At 61.9% G+C, this 16,156-nt stretch overlaps 5 protein-coding genes across 5 annotated transcripts; 2 read left to right on the top strand and 3 right to left on the bottom strand.

Annotated features, from left to right (window-relative positions):
* Positions 1 to 633: 633 nt before the first annotated feature.
* On the bottom strand, positions 634 to 4,501 carry VTJ83DRAFT_1025 (uncharacterized protein; the record flags this gene model as incomplete). Its single annotated transcript, XM_071007139.1, has 3 exons — positions 634 to 1,387; positions 3,013 to 3,802; positions 3,892 to 4,501. 3 exons carry the CDS (start codon positions 4,499 to 4,501, stop codon positions 634 to 636), a joined length of 2,154 nt encoding a protein of 717 aa, XP_070870378.1.
* A 658-nt stretch (positions 4,502 to 5,159) lies between these two features.
* Positions 5,160 to 6,822, bottom strand: VTJ83DRAFT_1026 (uncharacterized protein; the record flags this gene model as incomplete). Its single annotated transcript, XM_071007140.1, has 3 exons — positions 5,160 to 5,193; positions 5,258 to 5,915; positions 5,982 to 6,822. The coding sequence occupies 3 exons, from the start codon at positions 6,820 to 6,822 to the stop codon at positions 5,160 to 5,162; spliced, it is 1,533 nt and encodes a 510-aa protein (XP_070870379.1).
* Positions 6,823 to 7,215: 393 nt separating this feature from the next.
* Positions 7,216 to 11,279, top strand: VTJ83DRAFT_1027 (uncharacterized protein; the record flags this gene model as incomplete). Its single annotated transcript, XM_071007141.1, has 4 exons — positions 7,216 to 7,459; positions 7,646 to 9,722; positions 9,910 to 11,197; positions 11,253 to 11,279. The coding sequence occupies 4 exons, from the start codon at positions 7,216 to 7,218 to the stop codon at positions 11,277 to 11,279; spliced, it is 3,636 nt and encodes a 1,211-aa protein (XP_070870380.1).
* Positions 11,280 to 11,530: 251 nt separating this feature from the next.
* Positions 11,531 to 12,658, bottom strand: VTJ83DRAFT_1028 (uncharacterized protein; the record flags this gene model as incomplete). The annotated part of the gene is made up of 1 exon (XM_071007142.1): positions 11,531 to 12,658. One exon carries the CDS (start codon positions 12,656 to 12,658, stop codon positions 11,531 to 11,533), a length of 1,128 nt encoding a protein of 375 aa, XP_070870381.1.
* Positions 12,659 to 14,865: 2,207 nt separating this feature from the next.
* VTJ83DRAFT_1029 (uncharacterized protein) lies at positions 14,866 to 15,937 on the top strand (the record flags this gene model as incomplete). The annotated part of the gene is made up of 4 exons (XM_071007143.1): positions 14,866 to 14,871; positions 14,944 to 15,040; positions 15,133 to 15,257; positions 15,344 to 15,937. The coding sequence occupies 4 exons, from the start codon at positions 14,866 to 14,868 to the stop codon at positions 15,935 to 15,937; spliced, it is 822 nt and encodes a 273-aa protein (XP_070870382.1).
* Between the last annotated feature and the right edge of the window lie 219 nt (positions 15,938 to 16,156).

Genomic DNA, 16,156 nt, shown 5'->3' on the forward strand with positions numbered 1-16,156 from the left:
ATAGGACGGGATGGGACCGGGCGGTCGCACCAAGCCAACACGGCGATGTGGGCTGAATGGGATGGGAAGGAATATGGGCAAGTCATTGGAGAGGTTGCATCTGGCTGATTTGCTTCTGCTGGCTACTTGAGCCGAAGGGACATCGGAAGGATTTCCTTTCCCTGCTGAAACATGGCCTCTCTTCTTTCTGCCAACTGCTCCGTACGGATGCCATCTGACGCACTGGGCTTTGTGCTCGATCGCGAGTACCACTGGACTGTTGGCGTACAGAGGAGCTGTGGTTGTCAAACAGGGGTGTTGCTTCGTTTCCGACATGTTGCGTCCCCAGATGATCTCTCCGTCCCACCTATCCATGTCTCCGCGGCCGCCCAACAGAAGTGCAATACCCGACGAGAGCACACCGCAGACGGTTCCATTACAGGAAAACCCTGGACATGGTAGCATGAGGGTTTCTTTTTTCAGGTTCATCATGCACACCGCAACACGATCAAGCAGTGGACAATGGCTTCGGTATCCAACATGATCATCATGGCCATCATCATCATTATTATTATATCAGGCAATCGTCATGGTAAACGAAAGGGCAGCAACCGGCATGCAACTAGCGACCAAGGGCAACGCGGATCGATGACATCAACCATCGCCATCCGCCGCAACACCTCTCTCCTCCCACAGCTCGCGCACGCCCTTCTCGGCCAGCTCGGGCAGGAGCCGGACCAGCACCAGCTCGAGGATGCCGTAGACGAGGTGCTTGTTGCAGTAGGCGTCCGAGAAGGGAGCGAGGATGCTCCGGTCGATCTCGTCCAGGACCCAGGCCTCATCGCCAGGCGTCGGGACCATCTCGGCGTTAAGGCTAGCGTCGTCACCTGGGCCAGCGCCAGCCCCGCTGCCGCCACCGCCGGTGCTCGGCCGCGGTACGGGAGCGGACCGCGGCCGGGACTGGGGGGAGGAGGAGGAGGAGGAGGAGGAGGAAGAGGAGGATGCCGTCGAACCCGATCCTGGCCCTGGCCCCGGCCCGGGCTTGCTCTTGGATCTTGGCGCCGACGGCGCCTGTCCCTTTGCTTCGCCCTTCCCCCCGGGCCTCAGCCTCGAAGAACCATTCGGGTTTTGCCCGCGGCCGCTCGAAACGGGCTTAGCCTCTGGCTCCCCGAACAGGAGCCCGCCGCCGGAAAGGAAAAGCCTTCCCACCCCTTTCGGAACAAGCGCCCAAAGCGTGCTAGCGCACTTGCGCCTCAGGGCGCGGAGCTCGGCATCGTTGGCGGGCGGCACCAGGGTCGGCTTGCCGGCGGGGAGGTTGTTCGGGAAGAGGGCGCCGCGCGCGGAGCGGAGGAGGGCGGGGAGATGGGAGGGGTCTAAAACGTGCCGGTGGATGGCGTCTGAGAGGAACCTATGGGGCAGAGAGAAACAGCTGGTAAGCCTCCGTCGTGGGAAGAAAGCCCGGAAAGCAGCGGCAAAGTGGGGGACTTGCCTGCTCCGCGGAGCGTGGAACGATGGGAATAATTTTTTTTTTTTTTTTTTGGGGGGGGGGGGGGGGGAGGGTTGAGACGGGTTCTTCTGCGTGGGGGGCAGCGGGCTGATGGATGATGGAGGGGGATGGAGACAGCCGTCCTTGCTCCTCCTCCGAAAGACCGCCTGAGGGAAACGGTCCCGGTGTGAGAAGTGTCAAAACGGTGAGGAGGGCTGAGGCTAGGCCTTCAAACCGGCCAAGGACGGTGTAACATGGACACCGCGGCTGGAGCGGCTCTGTTGGTTGCGTCTTTGACCGATCGGGCCGGGAGAGTCACTCGGCTCCTGCTGACCGGTCTAGAAAGGTGAGATCTCGCCCAGGACTTCCCGAGTTTGCTCATGCACACAGGTCACGATGGGCAGGCGGTGCGCCCCCTGCTCCTCCTCAGCCCTCATGCACCTGCATCGCGAGCGTCGAGCCGGCAGAGAGCTCTGGCACCTCGACCGGGGAACGGATGCTTGCATCCAAAACCCATGCCTGATTTCGTGCAGTGCATGGCAGCAAGGGCCAGGACGTGGCTTGGCCATTCATCCTCGCTGCCAACCTACCACATATACCACAGCAGGCCCTGTGCGCAACAATCGGAGAAAAAAATAAAATAGGTGGGGAAGCAGCTTGCATGAAGCCATCGTCTCTGCGCCGAAGGCTCGGCTTGGAAATGGCGGAGACCAGGGATTCATCCGACACACGTGCGTGTGAGATTGGTGATATCTTTGTCCGCGGGGGAGGGGAGAGGGGGGGGGGGGGGGTGTGAGATTGGTGTTGAAGATGGAGCAAGGGGTCCTTTTCCAGGCCCCTTGCTCGGGGGGGCTTGCTCCAGCCCGGCGCGTAAATCAGGCTTGTTGATGGTGCAGACCTCTATGGCCGCCGCCCCGCATGGGGCCCTCAAGGCAAATGAGAAGCCGCCAAGGCGGGGAGAAATGGCGATTGGTCCGGGCTCAGCATGCAGGTCGTCAACCGACAAGACGAGCGGCGGGAAGCGGTACCTCCTGCGGGTCGCCGATTTGGCCGCATGGCATGTGGGAGGTGTGTTGCACTGCATCCTCCAGGCCTCCCTTTTCTGTCCCGGGACCTTGCCCCGGGTTGGTGGCATGAGGCATTGTGGTGTGGAGGCGGCTTGCCTCCAGCAGCGATCCTGTCAACCCGAGGCCGGCAGCAACAAACAACAGAGGGGGCAGCACCGACGCAACGCTGAAGGTGGCTGCGGATCGACCGTCATGCCGCTTGCCCTTGAAACTTCCCGGAGCCGCGAAACGCGCCCTAATTCGCTCCGTAGGGCAGCGTCGGCAGGTCCAGTGACCACAAGCTCATGCAGCATGACGCATCCGGCCGGTAAGCGAGAAAGCGGGGAGGGGAGGGGGGGGGGGTGTCCTGGGAGGGACGGAAGAAAGAGAGAGAGAGAGAGAGAGAGAGAGAGAGAGAGAGAGAGAGAGAGAGAGAGAGAAAAGGGCTTCGTGGCGGCAAACCAAAGTCAACAGATGGATGGATGGATGGATGAAACCTACCTGTCAAGCGTGCCGTCCACGCCGGCAATTTGGCCTGGTCCAGCGATGGCAACCCACTGCAGCAGCGAAAGGGCGCCGGAGAGCCAGGGCATCCGCAGGTTCACCTCGACGAGATTCGATAGGGCAGACCAGAGCCGGAACGCCAGCACGGGCGTCTTGGAAGGGGGGTCGTCTGCGTGGCGAAACGACCCGGGAGGCTTGGCAGGTGGTTCTTTGGCTTCGAGGATGGCTGCGCCGTGAGGGCCGGGACCGTGAGAGGTCCTTGGCGGAAGCGAACGGGACGCCATCAGCGTCGCAAAGGCCGCTCTGATGAATGAGATGGCGAGGAAAGCCCATTGCAGGGTGGCCCAGAAGAGCGCGGATACCGAAAACGCCCATCTACCTTGCCGAGAGGCGTTGGCCGACGAGCCCGAGCGATCCTCAGCCTCAGATGTGCCTCGCTGGCCGCCGGCCGCCCGCGACACGATCATGAAAAGCTCCCAAAGAAACCATGGCTCCGATAGCTTGTTGATCAAGACGTTCTGGATGATCAGCTCCGAGACGATTTGGCCAACCAGGGCCGTCAGGCAGCGGTTCTCGAGATCCTCGGTGGGGAGGAGGACGGCCAAAAACGAATCCACGAGCAGCTGGCGGTAGGCCGTCTCGTTCTTTTGCTGTGCGGTCACGCCTTCGGGGTCATCGGGTCGCGGGACAGGGGAGAGCGCGGGAGTCGGCCACAGCGAGTGATAGATCTCGCGAGGATCCGTCCTGACTGGCGGGCGCGGGATGGGATCGTGAGCGACTCGATACGCTAGCGAAACCGGTGTGTCAGCTACAGCAAACACCGCGCGGGGCACGGGCATGCCAACGAAAGGGGCCGTGACGGGACGGCAGACGGACCAGTGATGTGCCGGTCTAGCAGCTCGGGCAGCTCGTCAAAGAGCAGGCTCTCCAGGTCGACCTTTCGCAGGCGCTGCTCGAGGGCGCGGGTGATATGGGCGATGATCTGGACGATCTCGGCGACGAAGGTCTCGTCGGGGGTGATCTTGGCGTACCAGTTCTGGACATACTCCCTCAGGATGATGGCGATGAGGGCGTAGAGCTGCAGGTCCACGTCGTTGCGGCTGGTCAGCGGCGGCAACAGGTCCTCGATGGGCGCCGGGGTGGCGCTCTTGACCTTGTCGGCTTGTTGGGGACAGAGGATGCGGCGGATCAGGAACGCCGTCGCCTTGTCGGAGAGGGGGTCGGCTGAGGCCGCGCGAGCACCTCCACGACGGGGTCCTCCGATGGGTTGCTGCGCAGGCGTGCCGGGCCCTGCCGGCGGAGTCGAGGATTGGCTGGACCGCGATGCGGCCGCCACATCTCCTGCCGCTGGCGAAGACGAGGCAGCGGGCTCGGACTGGGGGGTGGAAGTGCGCGACGCTGCAGCCTTGGGACGCGGAGTAGGGATGCGTGCCGGAGCTGGCGCTATCGGCGGGGGATTCGCAGGGTGAGAAGCCCCGGTTGTCATGGCGATCAGAGCTGGCGACAATGTACCGTCGTCATGGCGTGGTCAAAAAGACCGATGCGCATTTCGCCACTCCAAAGCCGGAAGCCAAACTCCTGCTCTGTGCTGGTGTGCCGAGAGGCACTCGGGCAGTTCCTCGTCAACTGATGTGCCTGGCAGAAGGCAGATGAACATGTGAGGTTGGAGTTGGCCCCGCCTCGGGGCTCCGGCGCTGCGACAGAACTACACCAAGAACGGAAGGCGGTGAGACGCTGGTGGTGTGGGGGGTTACCACCCTCGCCAACATCTGCTTCACCCATTCGACCTCAAGGGTACCTACAGATATCGCCTTGCTGATATCGACTGCATTTACAGTGGAGCAGAAAAGCAGGAGCTGAGCGAGACACGAGAGCAAATACTTGTCTGGTGTCCGGCACATTGTTTCCCTCTTGGAGAGGCTTCCATCAGCGAAGGAGGTGGGTTTACTGTGGAGCATCTGAGCCTTGACGTTTGTTGCTCATTCAGGGTCGGCGGGGATGAATGCCTCGTACACAGCATGCGTGATGAATTGCATATACAGACACGGATATGATGTCTCTGTACAACGGCTGCCTACGTAGGCCAGGCTAGAGATAGGATACAGCTTGGGCCGGCGCGCAGCCGGAAGGGCACTGGGCTCCGCTCACGGCTCCGAATTCTTGCGCGTCGTCTCGTATCTGGAGCAAGTCAGTCAGCATCCCGGCGCCTACAATGTTACAACACCCGGAAGGGAAAACAAACCTCTTGCCCCTAAACGCCCACACGCCCCAGTTCCCGGCGCTGATGTCCTGGGGATCCATATCGTTCAGATCCCAACGCAAGCTGCGGAACCGGTTCTCGCCCGGCTCCAGCAGCACGTCGAACTCCCCGGCCGCCGTCTTGTGCACCCAGTTGATGTCGCGCTCCATGTCCTCCTGGGTGTATCCCGTGACGATGATGGGCGCCTTGGTCTCCAGGAGCATCGGGAGCGTCTCCTCCCACTCGTGCGAGCTGGCCGGGTGGCCCAGGCCGGGGTGGAACATGACGAAGCAGTCAAAGTACGGGTCGTAGGGCCAAAAGTAGCCCGTCTTGTGGATGGTGTGGTAGTAGTCCACGATGGTGCTGATCTTCATGCTGTGCCACACCCTGTCCTCGACAATGGCGCCCCACGGGTTGGACGGCGTTCGCGGAGGGAGCGGGAACTCGTCATCCCGGTTCATCATGCTTTCCGGGCCGATGAAGATGAGGTGGATCCTCGCTCTGGGGAACAGATGCGCCAGCTGGATCCAGGCGTTCCGCGGGAGCGACGACTCCGCGCGCGCGCCGAGGATGAAGAGGCGCACCGGGGGCGCCTCCACCCGGAGACCCTTGACGTCCATACCACCGCCCGTCTTCGGAGGATGAAGCGTATACCGGAGTGCTTTGCGGCGTTAGCATGTGGGGTCCTGGCCAGCGGAACGACGACGCTTCACCGCAGAACACGTACCGCTGAAGCTCTTGATGCCTTCGGCGGTTAGCCTGCCGCCGGCTTTGAGGCTGTAGGGACTAAGCTCATGCAGGATGCTTCCGATGGTGACGGGGTACGTCAGCAACCGGGTCGCTTGCCTCATGCTCCGGTCGTCGTTAATGGCATTGAAGTTCCTCGTGTACAAAAAGGTATCCCAGTTCGTCATGTTGATGAGAGCCTCTTCCATCTGCGGCCCCGCGTACTCGAACTCTGGGAAGAGACGACCGGACCGGAGGTCATGATCATCCTCGTTGATTTGGCGCAGCGTGTCACAGATCTGGAGATGGGCCTCGTAGTCGTCGGCCCAGTGCTCTTCGCTGCAGTACACGGGGATGCCGCAGTCCGGGCACTCAAAGTCGACATGGGCGGGAGCCATGTCGCCGCCCGGCTGATGGTGGGGATGCGGGCAGCTGGCATGCTGCCTTATAAAGGCCGCGCGGCGCCGAATCTCCGGAATTGGGGAGTTGGTGAAGGAGTGGAAGAGGTTGTCGGCTTCCAGGACTCGTTGACCGGGCTGGGTGCCGAACGATGGTCCCGACGAGCTGAAGGCGGTCTTCGAGAAGTCGGAAGAGAACCGTTTTGCAACGTGGCTTTGGGGTTTTGGAGCAACCTGGGGAGGTGATGCCCGCGAGATATCGGCCGGCTCGATCCTGGAGCTCTTCCCCGCGAATGTACGGCGTTGCTGCTGCTGCTGCTGCTGCTGCTGCGAGGATTGGAGAAAGCCATTGCGGACGCGGGCTTGTCTCCTCAGAGACACAGAGCACCGGACGCAAATCCTCGACAGCGCTGAGCGCGCAGCGAGTTCTGGTGCTAGCGCCATGGCCGTCAACAAGGTGCTCGTTGGAGAGTTGTCCGTGTCACCTGATTTAGTGTTGTGTTCACCTTGGATGGATGGGATTTTTGGATCGATGGATCGGAGCTTCGGCCCCAAGATGCCAAGGCCGAGCAAGCTGCCCGGCAGGGGTCCCGGCTCTACAGCCAATCAGACGCAGTGCAGCCACGCAATGCCCCACCATCATCAGCCTCCCCAGCTTCCCTTTCGTGTGGCTGGCGTGCGCTTCTGGAAACGAATTTCTTTCTGCTGCTTCTCCTTCGCAGAAAGCTTCAGGGCTTCACCACCTCATCATCCCCAACACCATCAACAACCCGGCCGGCTGCACCGTTCGTCCACCCCAGTAAAGCCGCGCCGGCTTTCTGCGCGACCCCGGGAACCATGGCGACCACATCGAACATGTTCCTGTACTCGCTGACGATTCAGCCGCCGACAACCATCACCCAGGCGTTGCTGGGCCAGTTCTCGGGGACCAAGGAGCAGCAGATCATCACGGCATCGGGCTCGCGATTGACCCTTCTCCAACCCGATCCCAGGCAGGGAAAGGTCAATACCATTCTGTCGCACGATGTTTTCGGCATCATCCGGGCCGTTGCCTCATTTCGCCTCGCCGGCAGCTCTAAAGGTGAGTAAACTCGCGTCATCTCCGCAAACCCCCCCGTACCCGCCGTTTCTCGGACAATTAGTGATTCTCGATCCGCTGCGCAGCTTCGGCGGGATGATATCCGTTTAGAAACGCGTGGAGGCCCGCGGTCTCGCCTTACGGAGCCACCCTGTGTTCCCGAATTGTGCTAAAACGCGTCTGCCCTAGACTACATCATCGTCGCAAGCGACTCGGGACGCATCACCATCCTCGAGTACCTGCCCAAAGTGAACAAGTTTTCGCGCATCCACCTTGAAACGTTTGGAAAATCAGGAGTGCGCCGCGTCGTGCCCGGCCAGTTTCTGGCCGCCGACCCCAAGGGGAGAGCGTGCTTGATCGCATCCATCGAGAAGAACAAGCTGGTCTACGTCCTCAACCGGAATGCTCAGGCCGAGCTGACCATCTCGTCTCCCCTGGAAGCCCACAAGCCCGGCGTCCTGGTCCTGTCGCTTGTGGCCCTCGACGTCGGCTATGCGAACCCCGTCTTCGCGGCTCTCGAGCTCGACTACTCCGAGGCTGACCAGGACCCCACAGGCGAGGCGGCCAAGGAGCCCGAGGCGCAGCTCGTCTATTACGAGCTGGACCTGGGTCTTAACCACGTTGTGCGCAAGTGGTCAGATACCGTCGACCCGACATCCACCCTTCTCTTTCAGGTTCCTGGAGGCAACGATGGCCCCAGCGGTGTCTTGGTCTGCGGCGAGGAGAGCGTCACCTACCGCCACTCCAACCAGGAGGCCTTCCGGGTCCCGATTCCCAGGCGGCGAGGTGCCACCGAAGACCCGCAGAGGAAGCGCACCATCGTTTCGGGCGTCATGCACAAGCTCAAAGGCAGCGCTGGCGCCTTCTTCTTTTTGCTCCAGACAGAGGATGGGGACCTGTTCAAGGTCACGCTCGACATGGTCGAGGATGAAGAGGGCAACCCCACCGGCGAGGTTCGCCGTCTCAAGATCAAGTACTTCGACACGGTTCCGATCGCTCACAGCCTGTGCATCCTCAAAAGCGGGTTTCTCTTCGTCGCGAGCGAATTTGGCAACCACCACTTCTACCAGTTTGAGAAGCTTGGTGATGACGACGAAGAGACGGAATTCACCAGCGATGACTTCCCAACGGACCCGCGGGCATCGTACGCTCCGGTCTACTTCCGTCCCCGGCCGCTGGAGAACTTGACCCTGGTGGAGAGCATCGACTCGATGAACCCTCTGGCCGACTGCAAGGTGGCGAACCTGACGGGCGAGGACGCACCGCAGATCTACACGGTCTGCGGGAACCGGGCGCGGAGCACCTTCCGCATGCTCAAGCACGGCCTGGAGGTGTCGGAGATTGTCGCCTCGGAGCTGCCAGGCACGGCGTCAGCGGTTTGGACGACCAAGCTCACAAAGTACGACGAGTACGATGGCTACATCGTCTTGTCCTTCACAAATGCGTCGCTCGTCCTGAGCATCGGCGAGACGGTCGAGGAGGTCTCAGAGAGCGGCTTCCTGACGACGGTGCCGACCCTGGCTGTCCAGCAAATGGGCGAGGAGGGCTTGATCCAGGTCCACCCCAAGGGCATCCGGCACATCGTCCAAGGCCGCGTCAACGAGTGGCCGGCGCCCCAGCATCGGTCCATCGTGGCTGCTGCGACGAACGAGAACCAGGTCGTCATCGCGCTGAGCTCCGGCGAGATTGTCTATTTCGAGATGGACGCCGACGGGTCGCTAGCCGAGTACGACGAGAAGAAGCAAATGTCCGGGACGGTCACCTCCCTCAGTTTGGGCAAGGTGCCTGAAGGGCTAAGGCGGAGCTCCTTCCTGGCTGTTGGTTGCGATGATTGCACGGTCCGCATCCTCAGCCTGGATCCCGAGTCAACGCTGGAGATGAAGTCGATCCAGGCCTTGACATCGGCTCCCTCGTCGCTTCTGATCATGTCGATGGAAGACTCGACCGGCGGCATGACGCTGTACCTTCACATCGGCCTGCATTCTGGAGTATACTTGAGGACGGTTTTGGACGAGGTCACGGGCGAGCTCACCGACACACGGCAGAAGTTCCTTGGTCCCAAGCCTACCAAGCTGTTCCAAGTGTCGGTCGAGAACAGGTCATGCGTGCTCGCCCTCAGCTCGAGGCCGTGGCTCGGGTACACGGCCCCGAGCACCAAGAACTTTGTCATGACTCCCCTGAGCTACACCGAGCTTGACTATGGCTGGAACTTCAGCAGCGAGCAGTGCCTCGAAGGCATGGTTGGCATCCATGGTGGCTACTTGAGGTATGTCCAGCGCCCCGTTTCTCTTTCTTTGACGTCTGTGATGAAAAAAGGGAATCCTACGCCAATGTGCCATGAGGTTTGACTACAACCAAGAGTTGTATCAATTGTTCCTTCTGAGACGCTCTTGTCCGCAACGAAATCTTGTCGAACGCTGGCTGTTCGGAACGCCCGCTGACCGCCTCGACAGGATCTTCCGAATCGAGAACCTCGGGCAGACCATGATACAAAAGTCCATACCGCTCACGTACACCCCGAAGCGGCTCGTCAAACACCCTGAGCAGCCGTACTTTTACACCATCGAATCGGACAACAACACCCTCCCACCCGAGCTGCGAGCGCAGCTCCTGGAACAGTCGGGCGCCACAAATGGCGATTCGACCGTCTTGCCGCCCGAGGACTTTGGATACCCGAGAGCCAAAGGCCGGTGGGCCTCGTGCATCAACATTGTTGACCCGCTAGGCGACGAGCCCAGCGTGCTGAAGCGGATCGACCTGGAGGGCAACGAAGCTGCCGTGAGCGCGGCCGTCGTGCCTTTTGCCAGCCAGGATGGCGAGAGCTTCCTGGTCGTCGGCACAGGCAAGGACATGGTGCTCAACCCGCGGCAGTTTACCGAGGGATACATCCATGTGTACCGGTTTCATGAGGATGGCAGGGATCTTGAGTTCATTCACAAGACCAAGATCGAGGAGCCGCCGATGGCGCTGGTTCCATTCCAGGGCCGTCTGCTCGCCGGCATTGGCAAGATGCTCCGCGTGTACGATCTCGGTCTCCGGCAGCTGCTTCGCAAAGCGCAGGGGGAGGTCGCACCCCAGCTCATTGTGTCGCTCCAAACCCAGGGCAGTCGCATCATTGTGGGCGATGTACAGCAGGGCGTCACCTACGTCGTGTACAAGCCCGAGGTCAACAAGCTCCTCCCGTTTGTCGACGACACCATCAACCGGTGGACCACGTGCACCACCATGGTCGACTACGAATCCGTGGCGGGCGGTGACAAGTTCGGCAACGTCTGGATCGTGCGCTGTCCGGAGCGCGCTAGCCAGGAGAGCGACGAGCCCGGCTCCGAGATACAGCTTCTGCATCCGCGCAAGTATCTCCACGGCGCGCCGAACCGCCTCGAGCTGATGGCGCACTTCTACACGCAGGACCTGCCGACCAGCATCGTCAAGACCAACCTGGTGGTGGGCGGCCAGGACGTGCTGGTGTGGAGCGGCCTTCAGGGCACCATCGGCGTGCTGATTCCGTTTGTGAGCCGCGAGGACGTGGATTTCTTCCAGAACCTCGAGAGCCACATGCGCGCGGAGGATCCGCCTCTGGCGGGCCGGGATCATCTCATCTACAGGGGGTACTATGTACCGGTGAAGGGCGTCATTGATGGCGACCTGTGCGAGAGGTTTACCTTGCTTCCCAACGACAAGAAGCAGATGATCGCTGGCGAGCTGGACCGCTCGGTGCGGGAAATCGAGCGGAAGATTTCAGTAAGTGGTTGATCCTCTGCCCTAGCCGCCGACGCGTGCTGACGTGTTTTTGTAGGATATACGGACGAGGTCTGCTTTCTGAGATTGAGACGATTGTCATGATGACATGGATGGGTTCGGGCTTGGTAGGAGTACATGCGTACATCATAGCGGGCGATCGGCGCTCTGGGATCTGGCTTTCGATATCGGCTCAGATAATAATCAGATTCTTGGTGAAGTCGACAAGGGCCTTTGGGCAATTGGGGGAAATGGAGAGAAACGTCGACTTTTTTTTTTTTTTAATCAGCGCTCAATCTTGCGATTCTACCTCTCTATGAAGCCAGCGATCCAGCATCACCTGCCACCCAACAACCCCTTGAACCAACCCACCCACCACGCCCCACGTCGTTGACGACCAGGGCTTGGACCGGGTTTGGGACACGGGTGCTCCCTTGCCCACGCCGCATCCTCCAGATACCGCCCCACCGCGGCGTCCAGGTCCCAGCCGCTTTCGTCCAGGTAGACGCGCGCCGCGTCGTAGTCGGGCTCGCGGCAGGCGACCATGAAGCGCCGGAGGGCGGTCTTGCGGGCGCGCGACGCCGGGTCTCCGACCGGGGCCGGGGACAGGGACGAGGAGGCGATGGGGCCGGCGGCGGGGATCAGGATGGTGTGCCGCGCCGCGAGGAGGTAGTCGGCGTCCGGGGGGATGCGGTTGTGGGCGCGCAGGACGGACGGGGGGACGCCGTAGCTGAGGGAGAGGGAGGCGAGGGTGTCAGGGGTCGGGTGCGGCGGGTGGCGCAGGTGGTGGAGGATGTAGCCTGCCGGCGGCGGTTGCGCGCGGGCTTCTGGGCCGGAGGGATCCGCGGTCTTGGCCTGGGCGCGGAGGCGGGCTGCTTCTCCTTTGGCTCCGTCGCCTTTTTGGAGGGTCGGAAGGCGCGGCGGGGGGCAAGGTGGTGATGAGGAGGGGGATGATGATAATGATGATGATGATGATGATGATGGTGACGGTGGTGACGGTGGTGACGGTGGCTGTGGCTGTGTCTGTGGTAGGGTTTCCGTGTAAAGCGGCGGGGCGACGGTGGGTGGTGATGGGGGGCAAGGAGGAGGAGGACGGGGGGGGCAGTTGGATGCAGAGACGAGGGTCGCCGTCTTGGCGGCAGGGGAGCAGGGAGGCGGCGGGTTGTCGCTCTCTGCTTTGGCACGAAGCCGTTCCTCTCCCTCTTGTTTCTCATCATGGGCCTTTGTGGGTCGGCTTGGGCCCGGCCATGTATCCCCCTGCGGCGGGCAGCGGCCAGAAGACGGGCAGAAGGGACAGTGGCGCAAAAACCGTGGGTTTGCCTGCCCCGTGTTTAGTGGTGCGGTTATGGACCTTGTCTTCCCTAGCTGCCGTAGCGTCCGCCCTCCCGCCGGGATGTCGGCACCAGGGCGCCCCGCGAGAGAGACCCGGTGTGCACATAACGTTGGAGGAGAGGGAACGTACATATGCGCAGGCGCCGCAAATGATACGGCCGCAGCAGCTCAGCCTTCGCTTATCTGGCAGGGGTTTCTCGGAGAATGCCGACGTTTGCGGTTCGGCCGAGAGCAGGGACGCGCAGGTGCAGCATGTGTCCGAAAGCATGGCTCCCGCGGTGGAGGTGGTTGTTGTTGTTGTTGTCTCGGCGTGGTGGCGGTGGTTGGAAAGGAGCCGCCTATAGTAATCTACGAGAAAGATGGCGTGTCTGGCTGCTTTGAGATTGGCAAACAACAATGATTGTTCATCCGCTGTCGGAGTGGCGTTTGCCGTGTCCACGATGACGAGCTGAAGGCGAAGCCATGCATACGGTGTACGCAGTAAGCCGTCTGATGGAAGAGCACCAGGAAATCCATCAATCACCTTACCCTTGAGCTATTAACTATCGATAAGCTTACCTTGGTTGTCTTGCTGGATCTCGTTTTGCCATCCGTTTCTGCCATTTCCTTGTCCCCCCCTCTCCCCCCCCCCCCGGCTTGAGCCATCAGCCACTCCATGCACGCAGTACTAGTAGTATAGCTTTCAACCTCCCGAGGAAAAAAAGACGGGGAGCTGAAACCAGGTCAAGGCCGGACTCGGCCGGCATCCTGGGCGAGCTGTATGTAATACACAGTGGACACTATTAGTTACTGCGGATGAGGCGCTCTTGTTGCTTTACTCTACACAGCACGTAGCCGGAGCTCCAAGTCACCCATGCGCGCCCCCGTCTTGCTGTCACGGTAGCGTACCTTCTTCGTATGCACGCCCAGAGAAAAGGCCCTGGGACGCGCAGCATTGCTTGTCGGTCAGTCCCAACCCGCCGGCTGCCGCCACGCCAGGGCCTGGGGATGCCGATGGATGACAGCGGTCTTGCGGACCCGACGTGTGGACCTCAAGGGCTCTCTCTTCACTCGTCACAACGGTCTGCGGGGTTGTCGACCGCTCAAGCCCTTGGCAATGGCTCGCTTGAAGACCTTGGGACGTCCACACCGCGCGCGACCGCCTCAGCCATTGGCCCTTCCCAAGGAATCCCAAGGGGAAAAAAAGCAAGTTAGCGTTACGTTCAAGATCGCATCGATGTGGCTCACTAGCTAGCTATTCCATGTGACTGGCCTGCCAATCGGCGGTTTTGGCTCGGCGCCAGCTTGGCTTCGCCGCCAGCCGTGCGGTCGGGGACCTCAACGAGGCCCGTCGACGGAAGTTAAAAGAATGAAGGGCGTCTCCCGCTTGCAACAGCCCCCCCTGCCTCGCCACCAGGGGAGGGACGCTAATGTGAAGCCATCTCGTTCCCATCCATTCAGACGGTGTCTGTCAAGTCGCCACCCGTCGTTTCTCCCTCCGCCTGGCGGGCCCCGAGCTTGGGAAACCTCTTTCGTGGTACGTACGGGACGGAGCTCATCCAATTGTGTCAACAATCCCCCCCCCCCCCCCCCCAACGAGGGGAGGCGGTCACCGACCGGTGCTGCGGGGGTGGAGAAGGGGGGGGGGGGAGAGAGGGGGGCCATGACTAGAGGACTGCGAATCAACAGACAAGCTCGTGCTCGGGGCGCCCCCGCCCGTATCAAAAAATGCCCTTGTCGTCGAGGCATCCTCAAGGGCCTTTCTGGACGGCCTTGATGCGCCGTGTAAGGTGCCACAGAGGAGTGGTGATGTCGCCGAAGGGTTACCGCAGGGTGGGCTGGGGGGGACGGGACTCCGACTGCGGGGCAAGCAGCGGCCGGGCATGGAGGCCTTCGGTGGGGCGCGGGTTGATGGAAATTCCCCTGGATCCCATGAGCGACTGGGGGACCCGACCCGACCTACCTTCGGGCGAAGCCCCCGGGGAAGAGGCAGCGTCCATCGACCCGGACCTGGGGACACCGGTGTGGAAGAGCGGTATTTGAGGACAGGAGGTGCCCACTGCGGAGACGGCCCATGGATCTACTTGGCGGGACTTTGGAGTAACTACTACCACTATATACATAATCGCTTCCCGGACGGGCGCCGTCGTTTTAAGGTTCCCAGCAGCCGCTGTTGAGAGAGACCGGCCCTGAACCTTGAGATTTCGGGTCCCCTTCCCGCCTTCCCGCCTCCTCGGTCTTCTGCGTCCATCTCGATTTCTGCATCCCCCAGCGCCCATTGGCGTGTGAGGTAGCCATCCAGCAGCTCAGGAAAAGGGGCGACGAGCCTTTCTGCCGCCACGAGCCGCGAATCCCCCACAATGGCGGTAGGTGGCTAGCTTCGGCGCCAAAGAACGTGCTGAAGGCCGGACGATTGACGCTTGGCGGTGCCCTCGCAGCTCTCGTACCCCCAGGTGGTCCTGTTCGGCGACTCGCTCTTCCAGGGCAGCGCCGATGTCGCAAGCGGCTTCTCCTTCCAGGCCGCTCTCCAAGCACGTCAGTAGCAATCCCGCCCTTTCGCCCCGGTGGCTCGGGCCGGACCGAGCCGGGCCGTGTACCACGGCGTTGATTGACACTCTTTCACCCAGAGGTGCTCCGGCGACTGGATGTCGTCAACCGCGGTTTCTCTGGCTACAACACGTCCAACGCCTTGAGCATCCTGCCCAAGGTGTTTGCGCCGCCGGGCCCTGGCGTGCCGGCGCTCCGATATCTGGTGAGTCGGGGCTTGCCCACACCTAGGGAATCCGGAATCCCTTTCCCAACGACGAGAGCTCGGCGCTGACGCGGCGAGCCGTCCAGTTCGTCCTGTTCGGGGCCAACGACGCGTGCGTGCCGCTGCCCACCAACTTTCAACACGTGCCCCTGGACAAGTTCAAGGCCAACCTCCGGAGGATCATCACGCACCCCAACATCACGGCCCACAAGCCCAAGATCTTCCTCATCACGCCCCCTCCTCTCGACGAGATACGCGTCACGGAGCTCGACCTGGCCACCGGCCACCCCGCGGCCGCCCGGCAGACCCGGGTCAGCGCGAAGTACTCGGAGGCGGTGCGGCAGGTGGCGGCCGAGACCCCCGGGGTGACGCTGATCGACCTGCACAAGGCGCTGATGGACCGGGCCGTCGAGATGACGCCGGGGTTCGATCCGAAGAAGGGGGGCCCTGCGCTGGGAGACCCGGCCGGCGGCCTGCGCGGATACCTCAAGGAGCTGCTGCCGGACGGCCTGCACCTCAGCGCCGAGGCGTACCGCATCTTTTACGACCTGGTGCGGCCGCACGTGGGCGGCGAGTGGGAGGGGACGCGCGATGCGGACAAGGCGGGCTACGTGCTTCCGGACTGGCGCGAGGCGCCGTGGCTGGAGGAGGATGCGCATCTCCAGGGGAAGTCGTTGTGAGGGCAGCCTCGAAGGGCATGGGCGCATGGGACGGCATGAACGGACGCTGGTGGCGGCGGGGGTTTTTGGAGGGTTGGGGCAAAAAGGACGGATTCCCTTGGGTGCCTCCGCTGCGGCCGGTTGGCAGGGACGCAGAAAAAGGCATCCTGTCGATACCCAGGCACACGCCGTACCTTGGCGGTTCATGATCCGGCGCTGTCCCGACGGACAGAGCGAGAC

This window comes from Remersonia thermophila, chromosome 1, assembly GCF_042764415.1.
Source record: "Remersonia thermophila strain ATCC 22073 chromosome 1, whole genome shotgun sequence".
Classification (NCBI taxonomy): Eukaryota; Fungi; Ascomycota; class Sordariomycetes; order Sordariales; family Chaetomiaceae; genus Remersonia; species Remersonia thermophila.